Source organism: Lissotriton vulgaris, chromosome 11 (genome assembly GCF_964263255.1).
Source record: "Lissotriton vulgaris chromosome 11, aLisVul1.2, whole genome shotgun sequence".
NCBI classification, from domain to species: Eukaryota; Metazoa; Chordata; class Amphibia; order Caudata; family Salamandridae; genus Lissotriton; species Lissotriton vulgaris.
The window spans coordinates 330,468,509-330,493,066 of record NC_141699.1 but is presented as its reverse complement, the minus strand read 5'-3'; the positions used below and the strand labels follow the sequence as shown (position 1 = coordinate 330,493,066).

The 24,558-nt window shown below is 42.7% G+C and overlaps 1 protein-coding gene across 5 annotated transcripts in view; it reads left to right on the top strand.

Annotated features, from left to right (window-relative positions):
• TAOK3 (TAO kinase 3) overlaps positions 1-24,558 on the top strand; it is a 1,449,622-nt gene that overhangs the window by 1,387,609 nt on the left and 37,455 nt on the right. For all 5 annotated transcript variants that reach the window (XM_086943286.1, XM_086943287.1, XM_086943290.1 and 2 more), the window contains 2 exons: positions 11,728-11,940; positions 20,255-20,437. In XM_086943286.1, coding sequence (XP_086799412.1) covers positions 11,728-11,940; positions 20,255-20,437 — 396 coding nt within the window. The remainder of the gene's footprint in view (positions 1-11,727; positions 11,941-20,254; positions 20,438-24,558) is intronic.

Below are 24,558 nucleotides of genomic sequence, written 5' to 3'. Positions count from 1 at the left end.
CTGAACGGAATTACTCCAAATTTAGCAGAAAGGTAGTGCTTGGATCAGAAAGCGACCTTTTTTTTTAAATGGTGTAAATCCGTTCAGTAGTTGCTGAGAAGTTAGAAAAATAAAAGTTTTGATATCTGGGCGGAGCCTAAGTCCCGAGCACGAGCTTCACTGTGATTGGCTGCCAACACTGCAAACCAGGAAGTGTTGGCAGCCATCTTGTGACTCTGTAGAAGCGAGTCACCAGAAAACAGTGAAACAAAGATATAAAACAAGAGAAGGGGGCAGGGTAGAAACACCCTGGCCCCCTAGACCTGCTCAGGAGGTCGCCTAGGGCCCAAAAAAGCATTTGGAAAAAAAAAAGAAAAAGCTGCAATTTGCGCTGGGGTCGCGGGTTCTAGTGTTTTATTTTAATGAGGCACCAGGGTGGGCTAGGTTCCAGGGGCATTTCTTAAAAAATTATATCAGGGGTCCGCTGGGCCCTACGCAGCTCTGGGGCTTCACTCATGTTGGAACGGGGGTTCAGTAGGCTGTGGAAATTATATTAGGAAAACATCAATGCTCCGTAATGCGGCCTTCCTTTAATATAATGAGGAATAATGTTTACTTATAATGAAGTGTTCAGTTTTATCACATTACTGTCACTTTTTTACAGGAAATGTAATATGTGGTATCGCATGTTCTCTATCTGTGCTCGGAACAAAATTAATGTTTAATTGGCTGAGGTGTTCCCGCAACAAGCTTAATGTTCATTGGCTGCGAACCATTGAAAGTAGGAGTGTTTCCAGCCATTAACTTTCCCTCCGCAGAGTAGCAAGGACATTTGATTGGCTCACATGTTCTAAGAAGGACCTTCCAGAGCTTAATGTTCATTGGTTGCGAACCATTGAAAGTAGAAGTGTTGCTAGCTATTCGTTTCTCCTCTGCTGAGTAGGAGGGACATCTGATTGGCTGACGTGTTCTAAGGAGGAGCTTCCAGAACTTAATGTTGATTGGTTGCAAACTATTGAAAGGAGGAGTGTTGTCAGCAATTCCTTTCCGCTCCGTGGAGTTTTAGGGACATCTCATTGGGTAACGTGTTGCAAGCGGGACCTTCCCAAGCTTGATGTTCATTGGCTGTGAAGCATTAAAAGTAGAAGTGTTGGCAGCCATTCACTCATCCTCTGCGGAACAACATGGACATTTTATTGGCTAAAGTGTTCTGAGTACAAGTTTGCTCCTTATTGGTTGGGAACGGTTCACTGTTGAGCAGCCATTTTGTGGCGCAATTCAAAGAAGTACGGGGAAACAAAGTAGTAGAGGGGAGAGTAGGAACACTATTAACTCTGTACAGTGGTCACAAGGTGGTGGGCAGGGATTGTGAAGGTAAAAATTGTTTTTTATATATTTTAAGTACCATTTATATAATTGCCGTGGGGTGTACAAATCACAGCAGAAAAATAAGAGTGTCTTGCGATCTTCTTTTTATCAAGTTTGCGGGTGGGATACTTCCCAGGAGCACTATTTACTTATAATGTGGCGTTTACTTTTCTGACGGGGAGGTGTGGTTGTGCAGCAAAAATTTCAGTCTAGGTTTCAAACTGTTTTTATTAAGCAATTACAAATAAACTTTTTTCGAAACTGACGCTGTATATATCATAGGGGTGACAAATAAAAATGGAATTTCATAAAATATCACTTTAGCGTGGTCACACCCTTCTTTTTCTGCTATAGTTTGTAAAAGTGTTGCCCCATATTCTTTATAATATTAGAGGGCATGTGTTACTTTTAGATTAAGTAGAGAAGAAGTGCTACAAGAAACACTCCCGCACTACATCATCTGAGGTCAGAAGAACTAGTAAAAAACAGTTAAAGCCAAAGGACTTCATGTTACATAGAAATGTACACATTATAATTTTTTGACATTTGTACTCTGTAGAATTCGGGAACTTTCTATCGTAGTGCTTAGAGGTCGCACACTGTTCCGCTAACAAATCATGTACTCTTTAAATAATATATAGGACAGTACTAATATTATATATAGTACTGGTAATCTATATTCTATAGGGAGATGATGTATAGGAACCATAACTGAGAAAAATAGAAATTAGAAAATAACATGTTCGATGCATTTGGGCCGCTAAATTCATATCTTGTGAATAGATCGACGCCTAGTGTTGGGTCAGGATGATTGCACCTTGTTGTCCTGGAAAAATGTAAATGTGTGTGTCTTGTAAAGCGCACTGCTACCCGGAGGCGTCCTGGCGCTATAGACCGCTGGGGAACCCGTCCTGCTTGAAGTATCACGAGATAGGTGGCTCCTCCCCTGGACTACAGTGCGCATGGGCATCCTCTCCATCCTTAGATTGTTTTTTTCCGCCATTGGGCTCGGATGTGTTCCGTGACTCTCGTTCGGAACCTATAGGAAAAACTTGTTTTCTTCAGGCCAAAAGGCCTCTTTAAGCGTCGGTATTGTACTTCGTTCGGTTCTAAGTTAACTTATCCGGTTCCCGGATACTTGAGCACATGTGCTCCCAGCTTTTAGGCCCGATCGAAGAATGACATCGACGATGGAATTCCAGGCCCCGTTTAAACGTTGCCCAGTCTGTAACGCGAAGTACCCTCTCTTAGACGTGCACCCTGTGTGCAACAGATGTCTGTCTCCAGACCACGCAAGGAGAGTTGCTTGGCCTGTTCGAAATTCAGGTCGGAAGAGGCGCTCGCTCTTCGACGTGAGGCGAGACTACTGGCGCGGAGAGCGTCGGATGTGGAGGATATCTTCGAGGCTGGGGACAAAGGGGGTGTCCAAGAGGAGGAACCGGAGCACTTCTCCGACCCGGCCTCCTGTCAAGAATCTTACTACGGAGAAGACGATGAAGCCGTCGAGGTAAGAGACGACGGTATGGCCATTGGAGCCGCAGAGGGCGGCTCCAGGGATGAACAAGACCCGACCGAACTTTCGGGGGTCGAAAGTGACACTGTCTTGTTAAAGGCTCAGGTCGAAGCATCGCTGGAAGGCCTTAGCCAAGATCTTTATGCGCATCCTTCAGCCCCGCAACCTGGCCCGGCTAAGAATAATTCAGAGCCTTCGGTGGGTGCGCCTTCGAAAACAAAAACGAAACTGACTACAGACAAATCAAAAACGAAACTGAAACTGGTCAAACCAGTATTCGTTTCGCAAAGCCTTGTTCTATCGAATACTAAGAAGGCTCGAAGTGTCATTGCCGCTTCGGGGTCACAAAAGGGTGCCAACCCGAAGATCGGTACATCCAAGAAAGTGCCAAAGGCCCAAAGAGACGGAGCGACGTCATATAAGGCTTCCCTTGTGGGCGTGGACACTGAACACGGACTTGAGTCGTAGCTGCCCCTCAGTCCGGAAGCATACAAGTTGATGCTGGTGAAGGTTCTGGAAGACAAGCACAAAATGGCCGCGTTGGAACGTGACGCATCAAGCCGCGGCCATTTTGGGAATCCCAGCGCGACACCTGGCTCTAAGTTGGCGATGGCCGTGAAAAAAGTCAAACAGCCATCGGGGCCTCCACCTATAGTTTTCGGACTGCCTCCGACTGCAAGACCTAAAACGTCTAAGCCGGCAAAGGGCACCGACCCTGGTACAATGATGTCGAAACTTAAGGGAACGACCGCCACTCCTGAAGGCGTCGGTTCCACACCACCTTCTTCTGAAAGCTCAAAGAAGTTGTACATTGACTCTGCAACCGGAAGTTTCACCCTTTTCAAACGGAAGATCTTGCCGGAAAAGCCAATGGAATCCTATCAAATTCCACTCAAAAGGAAAAGAGACTCTGCTTCCTCGCCAGTTCTTTTAGAGTCCATAAGGCTTTATGGACAAGCCTTTACTCATTCCCCCACACGCACTGAGGATGGTGGGGGTGATGACCAAAATGACGAGCAATTCAACTATCCTGATGAATCTAATCAGGATGACTCGCAGGATGTGCTCGACGATCAAGGCACGGCGGACACCCAGTCTTACCACGTGAAGACAGCCCCCGCAGAGGATACTGCGGCGTTCAACGCTCTACTTGAAAGGGCAGCGTTGAACCATGATGTGGTCATGCATGCAGACCCAGTTGAGGAGGACTTTCTGTTTGATACCTTCTCTACGTCGGACAGATCAGTGAAGACGCTGCCGATGCTGAAGGGTGTCCTTAAGCACGCCAATGACATTTTCAAGGACACAACCAGAGCAAGGGTGGTGAACCCACGTATTGAAAAGAAATACAGGCCTGCACCTGTGGACCCCACGTATATCAGGGGTCAATTGCCATTGGACTCTTTGGTGGTCCCCAATGCCCGGAAGAGGGCGAACTCACAAACGAGTGGTGATGCTCCTCCCCCAGACAAAGAATCCAAAGTATTAGAAGCCTCTGGGAAGCGGGTTGCTGCGCAGGCGGCGAATATTTGGAGAATAGCCAATACACAAGCTCTACTGGCTAGATACGATAGGGCTCACTATGATACCCTAGAGCAATTGTTGCAACACTTGCCTGATGCATATAGAGAGGGGGCGGAAATGTTGATTCAGGAAGGGAAACAGATATCAAACGCTTCTATCAAGTGTGCCCTAGATTCAGCAGACACTGCAGCCAGGGCCATTACCACTAGTGTAATGCTAAGGAGGCAGGCATGGTTACGAATTTCAGGGTTTAAGCCAGAAATACAAACAAGTTTGCTCAATCACCCCGTTAACCCAGATTTTTTGTTTGGGCCTGACGTTGACACAATTCTTGAAAAGATCAAGAAAGACACCGAGACGGCTAAGTCTATGGGGGCCTTGCCGTCTCAACAGTTCAGAGGGGTTTCTTTTCGTCGCTCAGGTAGTGTCAACACAGGACATTATTTGTTACCTGTTACATTTATACAGATGCAATCTGGCATACAGTTCTATACGTATATATTTGGCGGCAATAGCGGCTTACTTACAGAACAGGCAACACCTTTCTCTGTTCCGAGTGCCAGCCATAAAGGCTTTTATGGAGGGACTCAAGCGAGTCATTCCACCCAGAAGACCTCCTTCACCGGTCTGGAATCTTAATATAGTTTTGACCAGACTGATGGGACCTCCTTTCGAACCTCTCCACTCTTGGAGATACAGTTCCTAACTTGGAAGGTTGCCTTCTTGGTAGCGATCACGTCGCTGAGACGGGTTAGCGAGATGCAAGCCCTAACCATTCAAGAACCTTATATACAGGTTCACGCAAATAGGGTGGTGCTACGCACTAACCCTAAATTCATGCCCAAGGTAGTTTCTCAGTTCCACATTAATCAGACTATTGAACTGCCAGTTTTCTTCCCTAATCCAGACTCCGTAGCAGAAAGATCACTGCACATGTTAGACGTCAAACGAGCTCTCCTGTACTATATAGACAGGACGAAGGATTTCAGGAAGACTAAACAACTCTTTGTTTCTCACCACAGCACAAAGGCAAACCCATTTCCAAATCAGGTATAGCCAGATGGATTGTTAAGTGTATTCAGATTTGTTATCAGAAGGCTAAACGCACACTAACAGTCCCCCCAAGAGCGCATTCCACACGCAAGCTAGGGGCATCCATGGATTTCCTGGGTAACGTTCCATTAGAGGACATATGTAGAGCAGCCGCATGGAATAACATACATACATTCACCAAACACTACTGTGTTGATGTACATTCCAAGCAGCAAGCTGCTGTAGGACAGGCTGTTCTAAAGTCCCTCTTTCAGGCTGCTGCAGCTGGCTCAGGCAACCACCGCTAAGGGAGAAACTGCTATCCATTCTATGCACAAGATATGAATTTAGCGGCCCACATGCCTCGAACAGAATATGCTACTTACCAGTATGCATCTGTTCTTGGCATGTAGGGCCGCTAACATTCATATCGCCCGCCCATCGTCCCCGGTGCCTGTCGCAGCTGTAGTAGTCAGAATTATCTGTAAGCATGGTCATCAAGTATTGTATTGGACTCCATCTCTGCCACAATGGCGAAAAACAATCTAAGGATGGAGAGGATGCCCATGCGCACTGTAGTCCAGGGGAGGAGCCACCTATCTCGTGATACTTCAAAGATTCTTCCAGGACAACAAGGTGCAATCATCCGGACCCAACACTAGGCGGCGATCTATGCACAAGATATGAATGTTAGCGGCCCTACATGCCAAGAACAGATGCATACTGGTAAGTAGCATATTCCTTAGAAATGTAGGGTTTATCAAATGTTTAAAGTAAGAAAGTAAGTATGAAAGCTATATTTTTTTAGACTGTAATTTCGTAAAATATGCTCACTGAAAAAATATGTGATCAAGTAAGATATAAAGGTTAGTAAGCTGTATTTCAGATGGCACCGACAAATCTTCAATTCCTCTTCTGTAACAGTATGAAACGCTATTACATTAAAAAAGTGACACTGTTGTTACAGTAAAAAGAAAAGGAAAATAAAGTTATGAATACAACAGAAGATTAATAACGAAATACTTTCGAGCAGTGAATATTTTAGTGCTTGTTTTCTCCGGGACTCCGAAATTAGTCATTGTCCTAGCGACGGGTCATAAACTCTTCTGCGATCATAATGACTGTGAAAATTATAATATACATATTCACAGTATATTATCCCAAGGAGGAAATAGAGTAAAAACCAGAAGCTGGTGACGTTGCTTATATATATATATCTTTACTCTTTGCGCCGACGGGTCATGAACTCCTCTGAGAATGCAATGACTGACAATGTTATAATATACATATTGACAGTATATGATCCCCAGGGGAAAACAGACTAACAACCGGAAGCTGGTGATGTTAATTATAAATCTTTAGGGTTTGCGCCGACGGGTCACCAACACCTCTGAAGTGATGTACAGTGTCAATATTATAATATACAAAGTCACAACATATAAGCTCAATGGAACCAGAAAAGGAGCAGTGTTTGATGTAATCTGTCTGTTTCTGAAAACCAGCTGCTGGCGTTACAGAAAAAAGGCAAAATCACTTTTTTCTAAATATAAATTTTAAATATTGACAAATCGCTACTATGCCATAATCAAACAATTTACAACTCCGGAATATGTTTTAATCCAACGCTAGAAAAGGGAACCAGCATCACAGAATAGGCACGGGTAAATAACTCGCGAAAACTAAACTAATCGAACAACGGGTGTGGTTTAAATTCTTTTTGGTTATTGAGTAGTCTATGAAAGGAAGATGCGGCTCCGCCCATTTAGATGTCCCGTTTTACAGTTTACATGTGCTCACGTTTTAGCTGTTTAACTTGTGCACGTGTTGCGAAAAGCTACAAAATGTGAAGCTGTAAAGGTTTTGATTTCGTTCGTAACACGTATAAGGTCCTTAATATGTACATACGTTGGAGAGCTTAAAATCTGTTACCCGGCAAAACGTGTCACTTCCATTCTCATGACTAAAAACATCTAAGTGGAAGACCTAAAAAAAATATTGTTCACAATAGAAAAATACGTGCTAATATTTGTCATCACTATGCTGTTACATTTTTTTAAATCCCAGCATCTGTAAAGCGTACAGCTACCCCGGGAAAGGTGTGCCGGTGCTTGGGGCGTTGGGAAGATTAAGCACAGGTGTTGCCCACAGTGACATAGTGGTGGGCCAACATGCCGCTGGAGCTGGGAATCGAACTGTGCATGCTGTTGTTCCAAGTCAGGTATCATAGGTGCTGGGTCACACGTTTTCTACACTTATATGGTAATAACTGCTAATTAAGTTATAAACATTGTTAAATTATAAGTAGGGCTCCCTATTTTCCGATTTTACTGATTTTTACAGATAAAAACAGACCGAAAACTATTTACTTTCCTGGCTGTATTTATTTTCAAATGTGGATAAAAACCGAAATAGGGTTATTTTTTGAGCGATTCTAAATGCTGTCAGTCATGACTACCAGGCCAATAGCTCTGTCGTTCTAAAAGTAAGAGAATTAGAACAATAACATAATTTTAGTAAAGAGCCTTAAACAGCAATATATATGCTTTTATAAGAAAACATGCACATTTTAATATCTAGGTTGTGCATATTTTATCATCTGAGTGTGTTTATATGACTGAAAACGGTCAGTCCTTCAGGCATGAGTGCATATTTATTAGACAAATAAATATGGAATTATACTTTTCACAAAACCCAAAATATATATGGGTAAATATAGATACAATTATTTTTTTTAAGTGGATAAACACAGACGGAAATGCCCAGAAAATAAATACCATAAAACCGGAAGCCATAATTATAAGTTATAAAAGACTACTGTTACAGTTAGTTTTTCACTACAAAAAGTATACACGTCTTTTTAAAATGTACCTTAAAAATATTATAGGTTTTAGGGACATTGTAGTTAGAAATTTGCATTTAAAAAACCTTGGAAATGTACTGAAAAAACCATAGGTTTCAGGGGCGTTATAGTTAGCTGGACATTTCACTCGTACAAAACCATAGAAATTCCCCCGTTAGTTCAGCTAACTATAACTCGCGCCCCCGTAATGATGTCACATATTACATCATTCATGGCATGGTGAATAACCTCACTGATGACTTCTCAAATGGCATCACTGATGACATCATCCACGTGATAATGCGATCCACCTCCTCACACCCTAATATAACCTTTGATACACCCATTCTAAAATACAGACTACCATTTTTTAAACCATAGACACACCAATACCAGTTACTACAAACCCACTCACTGATTCTTAGGTCTACACACACATCCACTCAGTTACCCATAGAATCACTTGTACATGCAGTCACTCATCAATACAACACTATTGTATGCACTCATACACCTATTCAGACGCTTACATACCGTCACTCATCCATGGAGTTACTCGCACTCCTAGATAGTCATGTAAAGAATCAATCACACTCCCTTTTACTCACCTATAGAGTTATAGAAACACCACCTCACTAATTCATACAGATAGTAGTGCATACTTACTCTCTTATATAATCACTGATACAAGTACACACTCATCCATACAGCCACTCTCGTAATCACTCACTGTCACATATAGTTATTTATATACACCATCACTCACATAAACTGCATTTTACATATGGGGCTACTTACAGGTACCACTGAGACCTGCATTCACTCACCAACACACCCGTTCACACACTCACCCAGTCATAGAGCTGTTTCCACATGCACTCTTGAGCCCATACACCCAGTGAATCAACTAGTCACACATCTATGCAAAGTCACACACCTCCAACCCGCTCACACATACATACTCAGGCACCCATACAAAAGAACTCAACTTCGCAATCTGGCTCCTTAAGTCATAGAGTTTGGTTATCTGAATCTTCCACCAGACTGTATGAACTTCATAAAAGAGGCCAGAAGGCCTACTACAAGAGCTTATTATGCAGCTAAATGAAAACGATTTTTCAAAGCATTTATGTAAGTATTTATGTATGTACCACCAAGACTTCCTCCTGCCCCAGTATGGAATCTTAACATAGTCCTTACACGATTATGGGTCTACCTTTTGAACCAATGCATAAATGTGAACTGCAATCTCTTTAATGGAAAGTCGACTTTCCTCATTGCAATTACCTCACTGGGAGAGTTGGTGAGCTACAGGCAATAACCATAGAAGAACCTTTTTTTCCAGCTCCACAAAGACAACGTGGTTATTCGAACTAACCCTAAATTTCTACCTAGAGTAGTATCTGCCTTTCACATCAATCAATCAGTTGAGTTACCTGTGTTTTTTCCTCAACCAGATTCAGTGGCAGAACGAGCTCTACACACCTTAGATGTTGGAAGAGCTTTGCTATATTATATAGAAAGAACAAAACCATTTCGCAAAACAAAACAAATCTTTGTTGCTTTTTCTCCACCACTCAAAGGAAATCCCATATGTAAATTAGGTATTGCTAGATGGATTGTCAAATGTTTTCAGACATCTTATGCGAAAGCAAAAAGATCTTTACCAATACCCCCTAAAGCGCAAAATAGGGGCTACTAAGGCTTTCTTAGGAAACAGTCCCATAGCTGACATCTGTAAAGCTGCAACATGGTCTACACCGCACACATTCACCAAACACCATTGTCTAGATGTGTTAGCGAGGTAGCAAGCTAATGTATGCCAGGCAGTACTTAGAACACTCTTTCAGACAACTGCACAGCTACTGCTGTGGGAGAATACTGCTGTATAGTCTTTACAAAGCATGTGATCTAAGCTCACATGCCTCGAACGGAAATTGTTAGTTACCCAGTAAACATCTGTTCTTGGCATGTAGAGCTGTAGATTCACATGCGCCCACCTGGGTACCTTTACCTGTTGCAGTTCCTTACTCGTATACATACGCATGTACATGTTTATTCTACACTTACTAACTCCATTCTCTGCCTCTGTGGGTAAGCAATCTAACAATGGAGTTGATACTCATGCGCACTATCACGAAAGGAGGAGTCGCCTTACCTCGTGACTGGAAAGACTTCTTCGAAGAAAAACAACTTGCAAACATCCGGACCCAACACTAGATGGCAGGAGTATGCAAAGCATGTGAATCTACAGCTGTACATGCCAAGAACAGATGCTTACAGGGTAAGTAACATTTTCCATATATGGTCTTTCCTCGTGTTAACAGCATCAAGGCAGTATCCTGAAAAGAAAGGCATGATAGACTTCATAGACACCAACTCAGAGATGTTACTTGCACCAAGATACAATGGAATCTCCATATCTTGTGGTATTTTGTAATGTGGGAGACAACTCATATATAGAGAACCGCCTTTGGGTAGCTTCCAGTATGCCAGCACATGGCTAATGATTCCTGGTCTAGCGAATTCCCTGTCTATGGTCTGAAGAATAGTAATTTACTGTATACCATATCAGATGTCAAAGCCATCCATTCATGTGATGTAAACTTCCATCTTTATGCTTTGATAAACAGCTCATACTTTTTCTCCCTTGCTCCTTCTCAGCTCTATCACAACAAGTATACTTGTTTCGACTTATCAGTAAGACATGTAGCTAATATTGTATTTTGAGTATTAAGGGGCAATGCAAGATTATCCATGTGGCCAGTTTCTATATTGACAGAGATCCCTTGTTATGTTTCAGTAGAAATTATTGTTATTTAGTTGTTGCTTCTGGACAAATTTCTACCTGTTTTCCCAAGAGTACGATAATTAATCTAGCAAATCCAGATGGCAAGATTGAAAGCAACCCCTGTGGTACTCATGTCTTACAGTAGAAGTATTCATGTGCCTTTTAGCAGTATGGAGTTTAAGAATGGTTCCAATAAGCTCTGATAGTTCATTTGTAGGTGGTGTAATAATAATAGAAAATAGGCATTTATTCATTGTACTGAGAACAAAGAAGTATGTAGAGCTCCAGCAAAATTATTTAATGTTTAGTACATACTGATAAGAAATTTTTAGGACGTTATGATGTCTTACCTTGCAGTTGCCATAGTCTACTCGCTTCATCAACTTAAACATGCCACTTCAAGTATTTTTCAAAGTCTGTAATGTACTCTTTAGGATTTACCAACAATTCAGTTTAGAAAATACACCTGTTCCAAAAATATGTGGTTCTTTATAAGTGGCTTAATCGTAGATATATGCTAGCAAACATTTTATGATCAAACATTGTCATATAAAGACCACTGTGTGGCATTGCCTCCTTGCGCCCCCCCCCCCCCCCCCCCCCCTATCATGGCTACCTACTCTGCATAACTTGTTAGTCAGCCAAGGCAACCTGCTAACCAATGTCTCTTTCATTTGACAGGCAATGGAATTGCAAATAAAGAAGCAGTTCCAGGACACTTGTAAGGTCCAGACAAAGCAGTACAAGGCACTGAAAAATCACCAGCTGGAGGTTTCTCCCAAGAGTGAGCACAAAGCCATCCTGAAGTCTCTGAAGGACGAACAGACGAGGAAGCTGGCCATCCTGGCTGAGCAGTATGAGCAGAGCATCAATGAAATGATGGCTTCCCAGGCGGTAAGATACAGTGATTCCATCCTATTGCAAGCACCAGTTTTCATGATGGCTACTTGTTACCCTCACCTTATGAATATCCCCAGACGCCAGACTGCATCTGGAAACTTCTTGTTTGTTTATTCCATCAATAGATTTTCTCTTCAATTCTTCCAGTGTGCAAAGCAACATGTCAGCCCCTAAGACCACAGGGGTTAAACCTTTTAGGGACTGCCGCAAACAGGTCCCTACAAGGTATGTAACTGGTGTTTTGAGTTGGTGTACGACTCCAAGGCCTGTGTGACTGTGCCCAGATTAATCTGAAAACCATCTGATAACGGAAGCAAAGCTCTGTTGCCAGCCAATGCAAAATGCCACTCACTTCCTGCTTCTGGTTAAAATCGAGAGTGCAGACCTTCTCCCGACATAGTTTCCATATCAGATTTTCTTCACCGTTTGTTTTCATGCAAGTCCAAACGGAACATGACAAGTTGAAGCAGGACATTGCACCTTACCGCGACTCTTGTTCTCCTGAGAAGGCTTGAGGATATCACTGCCTCACTCCTGTTCCGATGGGAAGTTGATTCTAACCCTGGTCCTGATGCAATCTTGTCCTACGGTTCCCACTAATTATGTAGGACTATGCATCTGGATAACATAAATGTCAAAATATAGGAACTGAGTCCACTCATAATCAGAATATGTTGGCCCGATTCCTGGGTAGCTCACAGTGCGCCATCTGAACCTCTAGCCTAAGAGGGTAGCGGATGGTGTCTGCAACCTCAGTACATGACCACTCTATTTCCCCTAAAGAAATCATGGAAACAGATCTATCCTTCCATTCTTACTACTTAGGTGTGCCCAAAGAGAGACAAAATAAATGCACAAATAGACATTTCAACATGTATGTAAACAATTGAATTCTTGAGTGTAAAAAGAAAATAGCTGCAATTATTAGTAGAAGGAAACAAAGCATTGATACCAGCAATACAAGAAAGGTGAAAAAGATGAATAGTTCAACCAATTATAATTTTGCAGTACTTATACTATAGGAAGCTTAGTGAGAATGCATTATGCCAGATCCTATGGAGCAACCTAACTCCCTATGATCTGTGAGTGATGTATCAGGATGCAGGTCTGGTGTAGAACAGGCAACCGTCCTATGCAGGATAGGGATGGGAGTCAGCAGGGCTGGACCTCAGTCACGGGCGAACATTCCAGGATAATCAATCGAAGTGCTCTTCTGGTTGGCTAAGCACAGAAGCAGTGTATATAATAGCCTGGTTCCATTTGCATATTAGTGGTGCATTGTTGATGTTATGATTTATCTTTCTGATTCAAACAAAATACCGGAAAAATGTGCTCAGTTATACTTTGCCCTTGAACAGACTGTACAATTGTCATGATAAAATGCTTACGAAGAAATGTGCTTGCAAGCAGAACAGTTTCTGAGTATGTTATTATGTACATGCAAAGAATGTCAAAAGTAAATGTCTAGAAAGATGTCAAGTTTAAATATGAATTTGTAAAATGGAAGCTTTTGTGCATGAGCTCTGTTGAACCCCACAACACCCAAGTCTGAATGCTATTTTGCGGCAGGTCAAACAAAGCCTTTAGACAGACCATGCTGCACATCTTTGGCACACTTCTGGGTCCCTCTGGCTTGTCTTCAGGCCCCATGGATCTGCAAGGTCTTTCAGTCAGATTACCACCTGTGGATCAGCCTTTCTTTGCAGTCTGTTTCCTTTGAACATGCTTTGGATTTCGAGCTGGCATCAATGCTAACTTAAGGTCTGGGCCCAAAATCTGTACCAGCCCCTCTGACAACAAAAATGACAGCGATGCCACCAGTTCGAGAGGAGGATCTACATAGAGTCTATTGTGATGTCTGACTCTGAGCGAAATTCGTCGCGTCAGAGATCATGTCCAGATCCTGATCTGGCTCAGTCAATACTGAATCCATTTGATTGAGACACAATTTTGTTACCGCACTGTTGCTCACAGAAAGATAGTGCACCAACTTGTTGGTTCAGACTCGGACCAGTTTCAGCCATATGCGTATGACAACCTGGATGATGAGCTAGAGTTTTTCCCACTCTATGATGAGGATAAGTGGTACGTGGCTCTTCAAGATGCCAGTGGGTTGGATGCCTTCACCGAGACTGGGTTGGTTTTCCTTCCCTGGACCAGCAACGGTGGATAGCACATTCCTTTTATTAGAATGACTGTCATCCAGAGAGCTACTGAGGCCATTGACCTCCTCCTCCTCCCCATTATCGAGGTAAAAACTAATGCTCTTACTGAGATCCTCTAACCTGGCCAGGCACTGACCCAACCTTTTCTATCTTTCAATGAGGACTTCACTGATGCACTCTTACGTACACGGGCAAAGCCAGGTCAATCGACACGTCGCCATAGACTAGCTCCAGGCAACCCTCATTTTTTAATCCAGCATCCAACTCCTGAAACGTTGGTGGTACAGGTGTCTGCCCGCAGAGTATACCCTAATATTTTACGGCTACTATCTTGTACAGAATTAAATCTTATGAAAACTCATGGTTAGTGAATGTTTAAGATAGCCAGGCTTTCTTTAAGGTCAGACAGTGCCAGCTCCCTCCTTGGACGTAATATCCATGCACTCTTGGACATAGTTGGTGAGATCTTACTGGCAGTCTTAAAAGACTTGCAGGCTTGCTCGGCCCAAACTTTTCAGGATGTACAGCATGCCGCTCAATTTGTTATCCACTCGGGCCTAGACACCGCTAATTGTTTAGGATCGACTATTGATAGAAGCGTTGTGCTCCAGCACCCCACATTCTTAAGACCCACAGGCTTCCCTAATTAATATAATATCATAGGCGTCCCTAATGGACATGCCCTTCAATGGTTCCATTTGTTCAGCAAGACGGTGGACTCTTACGTGAAGCATTTTAAAGAGAGCTGTGGCACTGCACACTCCTTGGGCCTTTTGGCACTAGTCCGGCAATCCCCCACAATCCCCTTCAACATTTTGCCCTTTTTGGAAATATGCCACGGGCTTGGCATATTGCCAGCTACTGACACAACAGGCCTCCTAGCACTTTGGATTCGAGTCCATGGGCCCAACTGGCAATGCCCATTCGGAGCAGTGTGCATCCCAATCCCCTGCTCCTCCAGCAACAAATTCAAAAACTCGTTAGTGTACTTTTAGTGGACCACAGCCTTGCATTGGGAGAGTGTCAACCTCTTCCTTCAGTAGTGGCAGGGTATTACATCCAACAGACGAGCTCTTCAAATTGTTCAACTAGGCTGCTCCCTGACACTTGTTTACAACCTTCTGGACCATCAAAGCAGCTTTTGGAGGAACATTGTCCGTTTTTCACATGGAGGTGCAGGTTATTTTGGCTAAAGGGTACAGACCTTGTATGTGGGGACTGAGTGTAATTCTCGCTACCTCCTTGTGCTGAAGGAAGACATAATCAACATCCTCAGCCATGGTTCTACCTGCCCCGGACCCTAGAGACTTAATGGTGGCTTTGGACCTGCAAGACGTCTATTTTCCCACCACTGTTCTGCAAGCCCACAGGTGTTACATAGGTTCATGGTAGGGCTCGAGCCCTTTTAGTTTGCCGTTCCACTTGCGTGTTCACAAAGGTGATGTCAGTGGTTGTTGCCCATCTTCAGAGGTCAAGGTTCCCAGTCTTTCTCTACCTCGACGACTGGCAGATTAAGGCGAGTTCACCCTAGTCAGTCTCGGACCACCTCAGGGCAAAAGTGAACCTCCTGACTTCTCTGTCATTCAATCTGTCAGTTACGTCTGACTCCTTCACAGAGGCAACCTATCATCTGAGCCATCCTGGTTACAGTGCACTTTCTGACTTTTCCTCCTTATCAGCGAGTCCAGGACATTTGAGCTATAATGCTGATGTTTGCGCATCTGTCTTGGGTCTCAGTTAGGATGCTTCTGAAGCTTCTTGGCCTGCTGACCGCCTTCATTATGATCGGCAACCATGCCAGATATCAAATGAGATCCCTGCAGTGGATCTGAAATCTCATTGCTCCCAGCACCAGATGAAGCTGTCAAATTCCATCTATTCTATGAATATTTCGGAGGAGACTGCAAAAAACCTGCAGTGGTGGCTCCTTGATAGCGTCAGACTTTCTCCCTACCACACAGTTGTGACAGACATGTAAAAGTGTATTTTCTCCCATCAGCTCAGCCCTTCAGTCGTTTAACAAATCTGTCTCATGGGCTGATATAAACATGCCTCTTGGGACATTGCCATTGCAATCTTGCCTGGCTCCCTGGTGAATTCTGGAATGACCTTGCCCGCCTCCTCACCTGCCACAACAGCTTCCAAGCTGCTATTTCTCTGTCCAGGAGCATGCACAGCCAATAGGGGCAGGATTGAATTGATCGTGCACAGCTGCAAATCCATTACTTTGCATCAGTGAGTTACACAGATTATACAGAAAGGTTGTGCATAGCCCAAAACATTGTAACTCTGCCCACTAACCTGCTTTATCGCAGGTGTTTGTACTCGAGCTTCAGCAGAGATTGCTGCCATCCTTCTGTAGGAAGTGTGATTGCTCTTGTCCAGGGGGACCTATAGAGAGACTACCGGAAGTGGTGAAGGGTTTTACTCCCTCTTCTTTAATGGTGCCGAAGAAGGATGGAGGACTGAATTTGGATCTTTGCCCCCTAGCCTTCCTTTAGAGGGATAATATCAAACCACCCACTCTAGTCCATGTTCATTCTACTTTAAATCTGTTAACCTCGGGTGTTCAAGAAAGTCATACCGGTGGTCACAGCCCACCTTCGTACATCTGGGAAATATGCATTCCTAAACCTCAGTGACTGGCTGCTCAGGTCTCACTTGTTGCTGCACACGACCTCTCGATAACAATCATCCATTTATTTTTTATAGCAGGAGTTTTCTATGAGCAAACCAAAGTCCCACCAGAAGCCTGTTCAAATGGTTGCTTCAATCAGGGCCACAATAGTGTTCAGGGCCTTTCTACCATGCTAGGAGTCCATGACATTCAGGGTAAGATCCAAATGTTTTGGGCTCAATCCAGGGTCACGGTGAAGTTGGCTCTGAGGCACTTTGGACTCCTCCTGGTCCCTCATGCACACTGGCACATGAGGCTTTGAAATGGAACCTCTGTTTCCAATGGGTGCAGCACTGGGACTGCCTTCAGACAACATCTGGATCTCAAAGTTGACATCCAAGACATTAAGTGGTGGCATGTGGACACTAGTTTGACGTGCCTCATGTCATTCTTAGCACCCCAACCAGAGTTTACAGGATTGATAAGCTAATCATCTATGGGTTTGAGTGGCCACTTGGGAAGGGTGAAAATCAGGGGTCTCTAATTGCCATGAGAACAAAAGCTCCACATCAGTCATTCAGATCTTTGTGCCATCTGTGTAGTTCTGAAAGCTTCTCTCCTATAGATCAGGGGGAGGCTGGAGCAAAGTCTGATGGACAGTATGGTCACCATGTGATACTGCAACAAGACAGTGTGGGATCTTGGAACTTGTGGCAAGAGGCACTGCACCTTTGCAAATGGCTGGACTATCAAGGGATCCCCCTGGTGGCCAATCATCTGACAGGGTCACTCAGCACCAGGGCGAAACAGCTTGGCAAATGTCACCTGGAAAACCATAAATGGCGTCTTTCAGTCCAGATGGCTGAGGTCTAGTGGAGCATTCCTTGACTGGATCTTTTTACCACTTCTGAGAACGTGCATTGTCACGATTACTGTGGCTGGCATTCCCTGCTAAGTGGATCCCAAAGGGATGCATTCTGCCTCCAATGAGGTGCAGGACTCCGGTACGCCATTCCACTTCTAACCTCCTGACCTCCTGCATCTAGTTCTGAGGAAGATCTGAAGACGCTGGGCTACAGTCACCTTGATAACTGGATTTGGTAAAAAGGAGTGGGGCATCCCATACTGTAGAGCCTGAGAATGTGCCTTTTCGATCCATCTGCATCTACTTGAGGACCGCCTGGTTCTGCAACAGGCATGAACTGCACTTGAATCTTCACAATCTACAACTCCATGCGTGGATACTGAGTGATAACTATGCAGTTTTGGCTTAATTGCTGAAGTAGTAGATGTTATTTTGATTCCTAGATGCCCTTCACCAAAATCTATCTAGTCTGGGCATTGGGCAATAGTTGTGGCCTTTAACCTCTGCAGGCCAAGTAATCAGGCGTTTCTTTTATAGTCTTTTGGTCCAGCAAGACTTAAAGTACAGCACAGTAATAGGTTAAATGCTGGCTTTCTCTGCCTTGTTATTGATCAATTTTCTTTGTTCATGTCACCCATTGAGATGATATTTCTAAAAGGAATGATGTGCAGGTTTCCATGTATGTCCTGCATTATGCCTCCTTGGAACTTTAACTTAGCGCTTAAGTTCTTGATTTGCCCACTGTTTGAGCACCAACATAGCTGTTCTTCACGGCTCCTTACCATTAAGACTATTTACTTATCACAATTATCTCTGTGTCCCGTGTTGGTGAGCTGCAGACAGTCAACGTCAATACACCACTTTCTTTCCTGATAAGTTGGTGCTGAGACTTTTGATTTCTTTCTGCCGAAGGTTGTTTAGTTCTTCTTTATGGATCGATCCATTTCCTTTCATGCCTTTTTCTCTCCATCACATGCAAGGAAGAGAATTTTCACCGGTTGTGCACAAAGACAGTTTTAAGCTTCTATGTTGAGTGTAAACAAGGGTAACAAGTTGATGACTAGCTTTTTGCGGGATTCCCTGATGCTAAAAAGGGGAAGGCTGTAAAGAAGTGCACACTATCCGGGTGGAGCTTACTGTGCATATGGACTTGCTATGCACTGGACAAGAAGGAGCCACCTGAGGACCTACAGGCATTTTTTACCTTAGTCAAGACTACTTCAACAGTGTTGGCGAGGGGTGTTTGTGTTCTAGATAGCTGCAACATGGGTGCCCATGCATATGTTCACCAAACACTACTCCCTCAACAGTTCTCCTGAGAGGGCCGTTTTTTTCCTCTTATCCTGCAGGTCGGAGTCAGATCCTCAGACCCTACACCTTTTTGACAGTAGTTGCTGGGACAGCTATTCAAAAGGCCAGAAATATGTGGTTAAAAGAATCCACCAGAAGAACGAGGTCTTTACCTTCTGTAACAATCTTTCTGGTGGATTCTCTATCTAACTGTAGATTCTTCACTGTCCTCTCGCCTCCTCATTCTGTGGAGTGGGTTCCTGGGACTGTTTTAAAGAGCCTCATGTTATATTTGGCACACTGTTACTTCCTATTTGTCATGGTGGCTTTATGTCTGAGGGTGCTTAAACGTGCAAGACAAAACTGATGCTACACGCTGTGTTGATGCTTATATACACTCCATAGCCTCACTTCCCAGGGTATGAGGCTGTCAGAGACCAGCTGAGACACATACCCGTGCACAGGAGCAATTGGTGCTGAAAATCTGAATCCAGTCCAGAGCGTAGAAATACTCAAAAAGTTAGAAATATGCGGTTAGCCACAGTAGTATCCGCTTGAAAGAAAATTAACAATGGTATGTAACTTGTTCTGTTTTTGTCCTCCTACATGCCTGCAGGTAACAACCCTTGCAGATTGCCCTGCATTCTATTACTCAAACATCTTCTTGTTCACTCTTTGGGCCATGGGAATCTGACCTCCCTAAAGCTTATTTTACCTAATAACCACTTCCCCCGATACAGAAACATCATTGTGTGCAGGTGAATTCCCTATTTAAATCCAACAAAACATAAAGGTCCCTCTTGTAACACCAGTGTAATGTGAGGGGAGGTCAGGAAAATATCATACCCATACCGGTGTGTCCTAATGTTCACAAACTGGTATTTTTGCAACCTGTTAGGATGTGGTATGCATGTCTCAAATGGCATAAAATGTGGGGAGTGACCACTTCTCTGTCGCCCTGCTTCAAATCTGAACACATATTTCCACACTTTTATTCAGATCAGTGTTTTAATACAGTGATGTCTTCCCACATCTTCAACCATCACCTACATTTATTAGCCTGACATTAACATAAACACACATCTCCATCCTCCTCTTGCACTTCATAACATTGACTGTTCCCTTAATGTCCATCATTTTCTGCCCGTCTTTTTATAGTGATAACCAACTGACATCTGCTTATATACCCTGCTCTATGCATTTTGCCACCTGGAGAAATAAAGGCCTTGTCAAGCAGTGCACAGGCATACCTTATAAGAGAGACTGTACTTTCGGAATTTAGCTTGACAAACTGCTAGGACAGATGTTCAATCTCTTGACCCCAGATCTAGTGATGATCTCTCTTCTTTATGATTTTCCCCTTTATTTCAGCTTCGTCTGGATGAGGCTCAGGAAGCCGAATGCCAAGCCTTGCGGCAGCAGCTGCAGCAGGAGATGGAGTTGCTGAACGCCTATCAGAGCAAAATCAAGATGCAGACGGAAGCACAGCATGAGCGCGAGCTCCAGAAACTGGAGCAGAGGGTGTCGCTACGCAGGGCGCACCTTGAACAGAAGGTACATACCTTAGCAGTGGTTGCAAGAATTTCCTTCATTAAGCAGTTGTTTCAAAGTGTGGGTTTTCTGTGACAGTCTTTCACAGCTAGGATTTATTTCTGCAAAAGGTTAACACTTTTGTCTTTGGTGGGACATAGACGTTGGTGAAAAGCAAATATTACTTAACTTTTCTTTTCAATCAGGGGACACATTGAGAAAACGCAAGGTCATTCAGCGCCAGTGAATACGATGATTTCTCAGTTGTAACAAACAATGAGTGTATTACGACAGTCAATTTAATTTGTGTTTGAGACAGAATGAACAGAAGTGCCTCTTGTCCAAAAGTCCGATGGGCTGGACAGGTTCTGATTAATCCTTTAAACATACCCCTGAAGGAGAAGTATAATTAGAAGGTATTACATTTCCCTTCTCCTTCATGGAATCTTCATCTTAATTTTGTATCTTAGAGAACAGTACATCCATCATCAAGGAGGTTAGAAGGAACTAAAAGCTTAAATGGCAGCAGAATAATAGTGAAAAATAATGATCCATATGACCATTTAAACAGACTCATAGCTGGGAGTTGTCCACCTTATATCTTAAATCAGTATTTAAGCCATTACTATCTACAATGGAAAGTAATAATGGGAAAGAATAGACTTCCTGTTATCTGCAAGTCCCATCTCTGCAAGTCCAATCTCTGCAAAAGCACTCTTTGCAGAAGCACGTTTCAATCTCGTGGGAAGGACACTTCACCTAACTGCAAAGCATTTGTTAGCTTTTGCGGGGAATGAGATTTTAATATCAATTTATGATCAATTTAATAACTTATCTCATTCGTCAATTTTGGACCGGTTTTTATCTGTCATTGAGTAAAAGACAAACCCCGCATAGGTTAGATAAACCCCATTAACTGACGCCACTCTGAAGAACCACTTACAACTGATGAAGTTTGAAAGTTTTATATAAAAGTCAAATTTAAATGCGAATACAATCCTTTCAGGATAAATCTCAAAACGTATACAAAAGAATACAAAATCAATTCGAGAATCAGCAAATTAAAGCATCGATGTGAAGTGGTTCCTTTGCGTCATCTACAGAAAGAGAAAATTAATCAAGTTAAATCTGTCCCCACTCTATACTACGTGACATCCCTACTTCGCAAGTTCCTAACCTAAAAAGGTGTCAGCAGTTTGACTCCCAAAGAAGTTCAAACTCTCTTAGCCTCTAAAGGTAACTTAAGTTTAAGAAGCAGTACCCTCTCTGCCTACCCATCCGCTCTCTAAGGGTCCTCGGCCTACTGCTCTCTTGCGCTCTGATCTCTCTCAGCGCATCTGCTCAAGTCATCTACTCTGAGCTCTCTATGATGGCCTCTGCTCGGAGCTGTTCGCTTTCGCCTTCGCTAACTTCTCCCCGGGGTGCTGTCCCTAAAATACACAATCAGTGTGTGGGTGGAACGCCCCTTCGACGCCCACCACGGACTTTCCCCGTGAGGTCATCTTCTAGCTTTTTCCTTGCTTCGTCTCTTTCGCCGTCCGTTAAGTTGACCTTTCTCCTCAGATGTCATCTTCGTCTTCTTGCTGTTGACTTCATTCAATATTACAATTGACACTTTCAGAACATAAGTCAATTACCTCAGCAGAACTCAAATCTTTATAGTTATGTATATAACCTTTCTTGGTCCTGTGAATGGACTTCTCAAAACAACTCTCAAATTCCAAGCGCTTCTTATCACGTTTAGGCCATAAACTTTGTCCAGCGTTGTCACCTTAAATCTAGCAAGCACTAGACTCCTTGGCTCGCACGTTCACATCAAGGCTATTCACGACTCCTGTGAGCCCACTAAATTACAAACAGCGGACTACACTCCTGCGAACCCTTGGTCAGTCAGGTTAAAACCACAAATGACCTAAACCCTTCTAACATTTCTTACATGAAGCCTTCTACACAGTATAACCTTTAACACACATTTATATATATATTCGTATTTAGCAAATCCTTTACATATAAGTGAATATATTGTACATATAAATTACATAGAGTATAACTTTATATTCTCATTTGTTACATCGCCGTATATGTTCTCTGCACATTTCTCCATGTTACATTTCACGCGGTTTCTCCATTTAAAGCTAAAGACGTACATGAATTCTACTTTGCACGTTCTACATTTCGTAAGCATTTCTACAATTCTCTACATTAGCCCACTACGTATACGGGCCTTCTAAATCTAATGCATGTTCTAAAGTGAATACAGTTACATTTCCTATATTACTTTGATTACATCGGTTAACTTTATGCTATAAGTGTCAACTTCACGTTACACCTCCTATGTTTATGCGATATGCTTGTAAGTATGGTTCATACATGTTTTTTATTCAAATTGCGCTCTCTCAGTTCCCCCCTTTGATGACTTCTGGAGTCATCACTAAATGCAATTTGAATAGCACCCTTACACAGAACTAGTTACAACATTCCCTCTTTTCATCGTTTCGAGAGCTCTTAAACTTTTGTACTGTTGATCTTGTAAAGTAGCTAATCTCCTTTCTTGTTCTCTCATTGATCGTTGTAACTGGTTCGACCTATACCATTTATACAATTTCACTAACCCTAATATTGTAATTATGCAAATTAATACTATCAATACAGGTTTTAATATATACCATACTATGCTTTTACCAAGGTTGGCAAACCAACTCCCAACCTTTCCTACTCCATTACCTACTTTTTCCCAAACATTTATTTTTGATAAATCTTCGATCTCTTGATGAATCTGTGTAATGTTGCTTATGACTTTCTCAAGTGGTTTTGAATTATCAGGAATATAAGTACAACATTCCTGAACCTTCAAAGCCTTGCAAACTCCGCCTTCTTTTGCTAGCAGTACATCTAAAGCAAATCGGTTCTGAAGAACCATTGCTCTAATCGACTGCATCTCTCCTTCTACTAGCAATAATGACCTTGCAGTACTTGCAGATAGTCTATCTACTACTGTAGCTAGTCTCCTAATCTTAACATCGTTAAGTATTAAACCTAACATAGGAAACATCGCTCCAAATACATCTCCAACTACTTCTGCATCTCCTACTTCCCTTTTCGCTCTCATCGAAGCCTTTCCTTCTATTATCGCTAAATCCTTGGCATGATATATTTTGGGGAAGACAATTGCCAAGTAACACGAACCATACCAATTATCAGGTAGTTTTACATAGGCATTTCTTCCACATACAAAATACACATTCGGAATAGCTTGCATCCCTTTCATGAAATCTTTCGTATAGTACTCTAATCTAAAAGCATGTTCGCAATTTACTTCACCTACAAATACACTCTCATAATATGTCTTGCTTCGAGTTAAACATAACTTCCCTTTCTGCGTTCTATCCAAAGCTATTGGACCATTGCTACCTTTCCTTTTATGTGCCTTCTCTTCTTCGGTCCAATCAGTTTTCCACTGTCCTGACATTTTTAGAATCTTCTGCCTTCTGTATCGGTCATCTACTTGTCCTATAAACTTTTTCTCAACCTCTGACACTTTGCAAGTTAGATTATTTCTGCGTGCATATGATGTATCTAGTGTATCCCATGGAAGAAAGAATTTGGCTAATCTATCCTCCTTTTTGTAATAGTCCCACTTATTCATTTGCTTATAATTCGGAACTTCAGGTAGTACCGAATCATAATTTGAAAAGTAGTACTCGAATCCTTCCCTACCATAAAATATACTAAGCAGTAAACTACATGTTATCCCATAAGTCAATGGGAGATGATGGTATCTAATGCCTTCGTCTACAGAAGCCGGCAATTGCATACATACATAGCATTCTTTGGCCTCCATGGCATCGATATACTCATATAATAATTTAGCATATGCATTTGACCTAAAGTTTCCCTGTGACTCGTCTACATGTAATCTACGAGCTTCATTTGCCAGTAACGCCTTTTCACGTATTTCATTGCTCTCCTCTTTCTTCCCCACAAGAGCAGGTCTCAAAGTCGTTACAGGCTTTACATCTGCTGTTTCTTTATCGGTTTCATGTCCTATTATGTATGATATTGTCACTACTGTAATTATGAGAAAAATTACTACCGTTATAAGTGTACCTACTATGCATCTAGCCTTTCGTTTTGGGTTGCCGTTC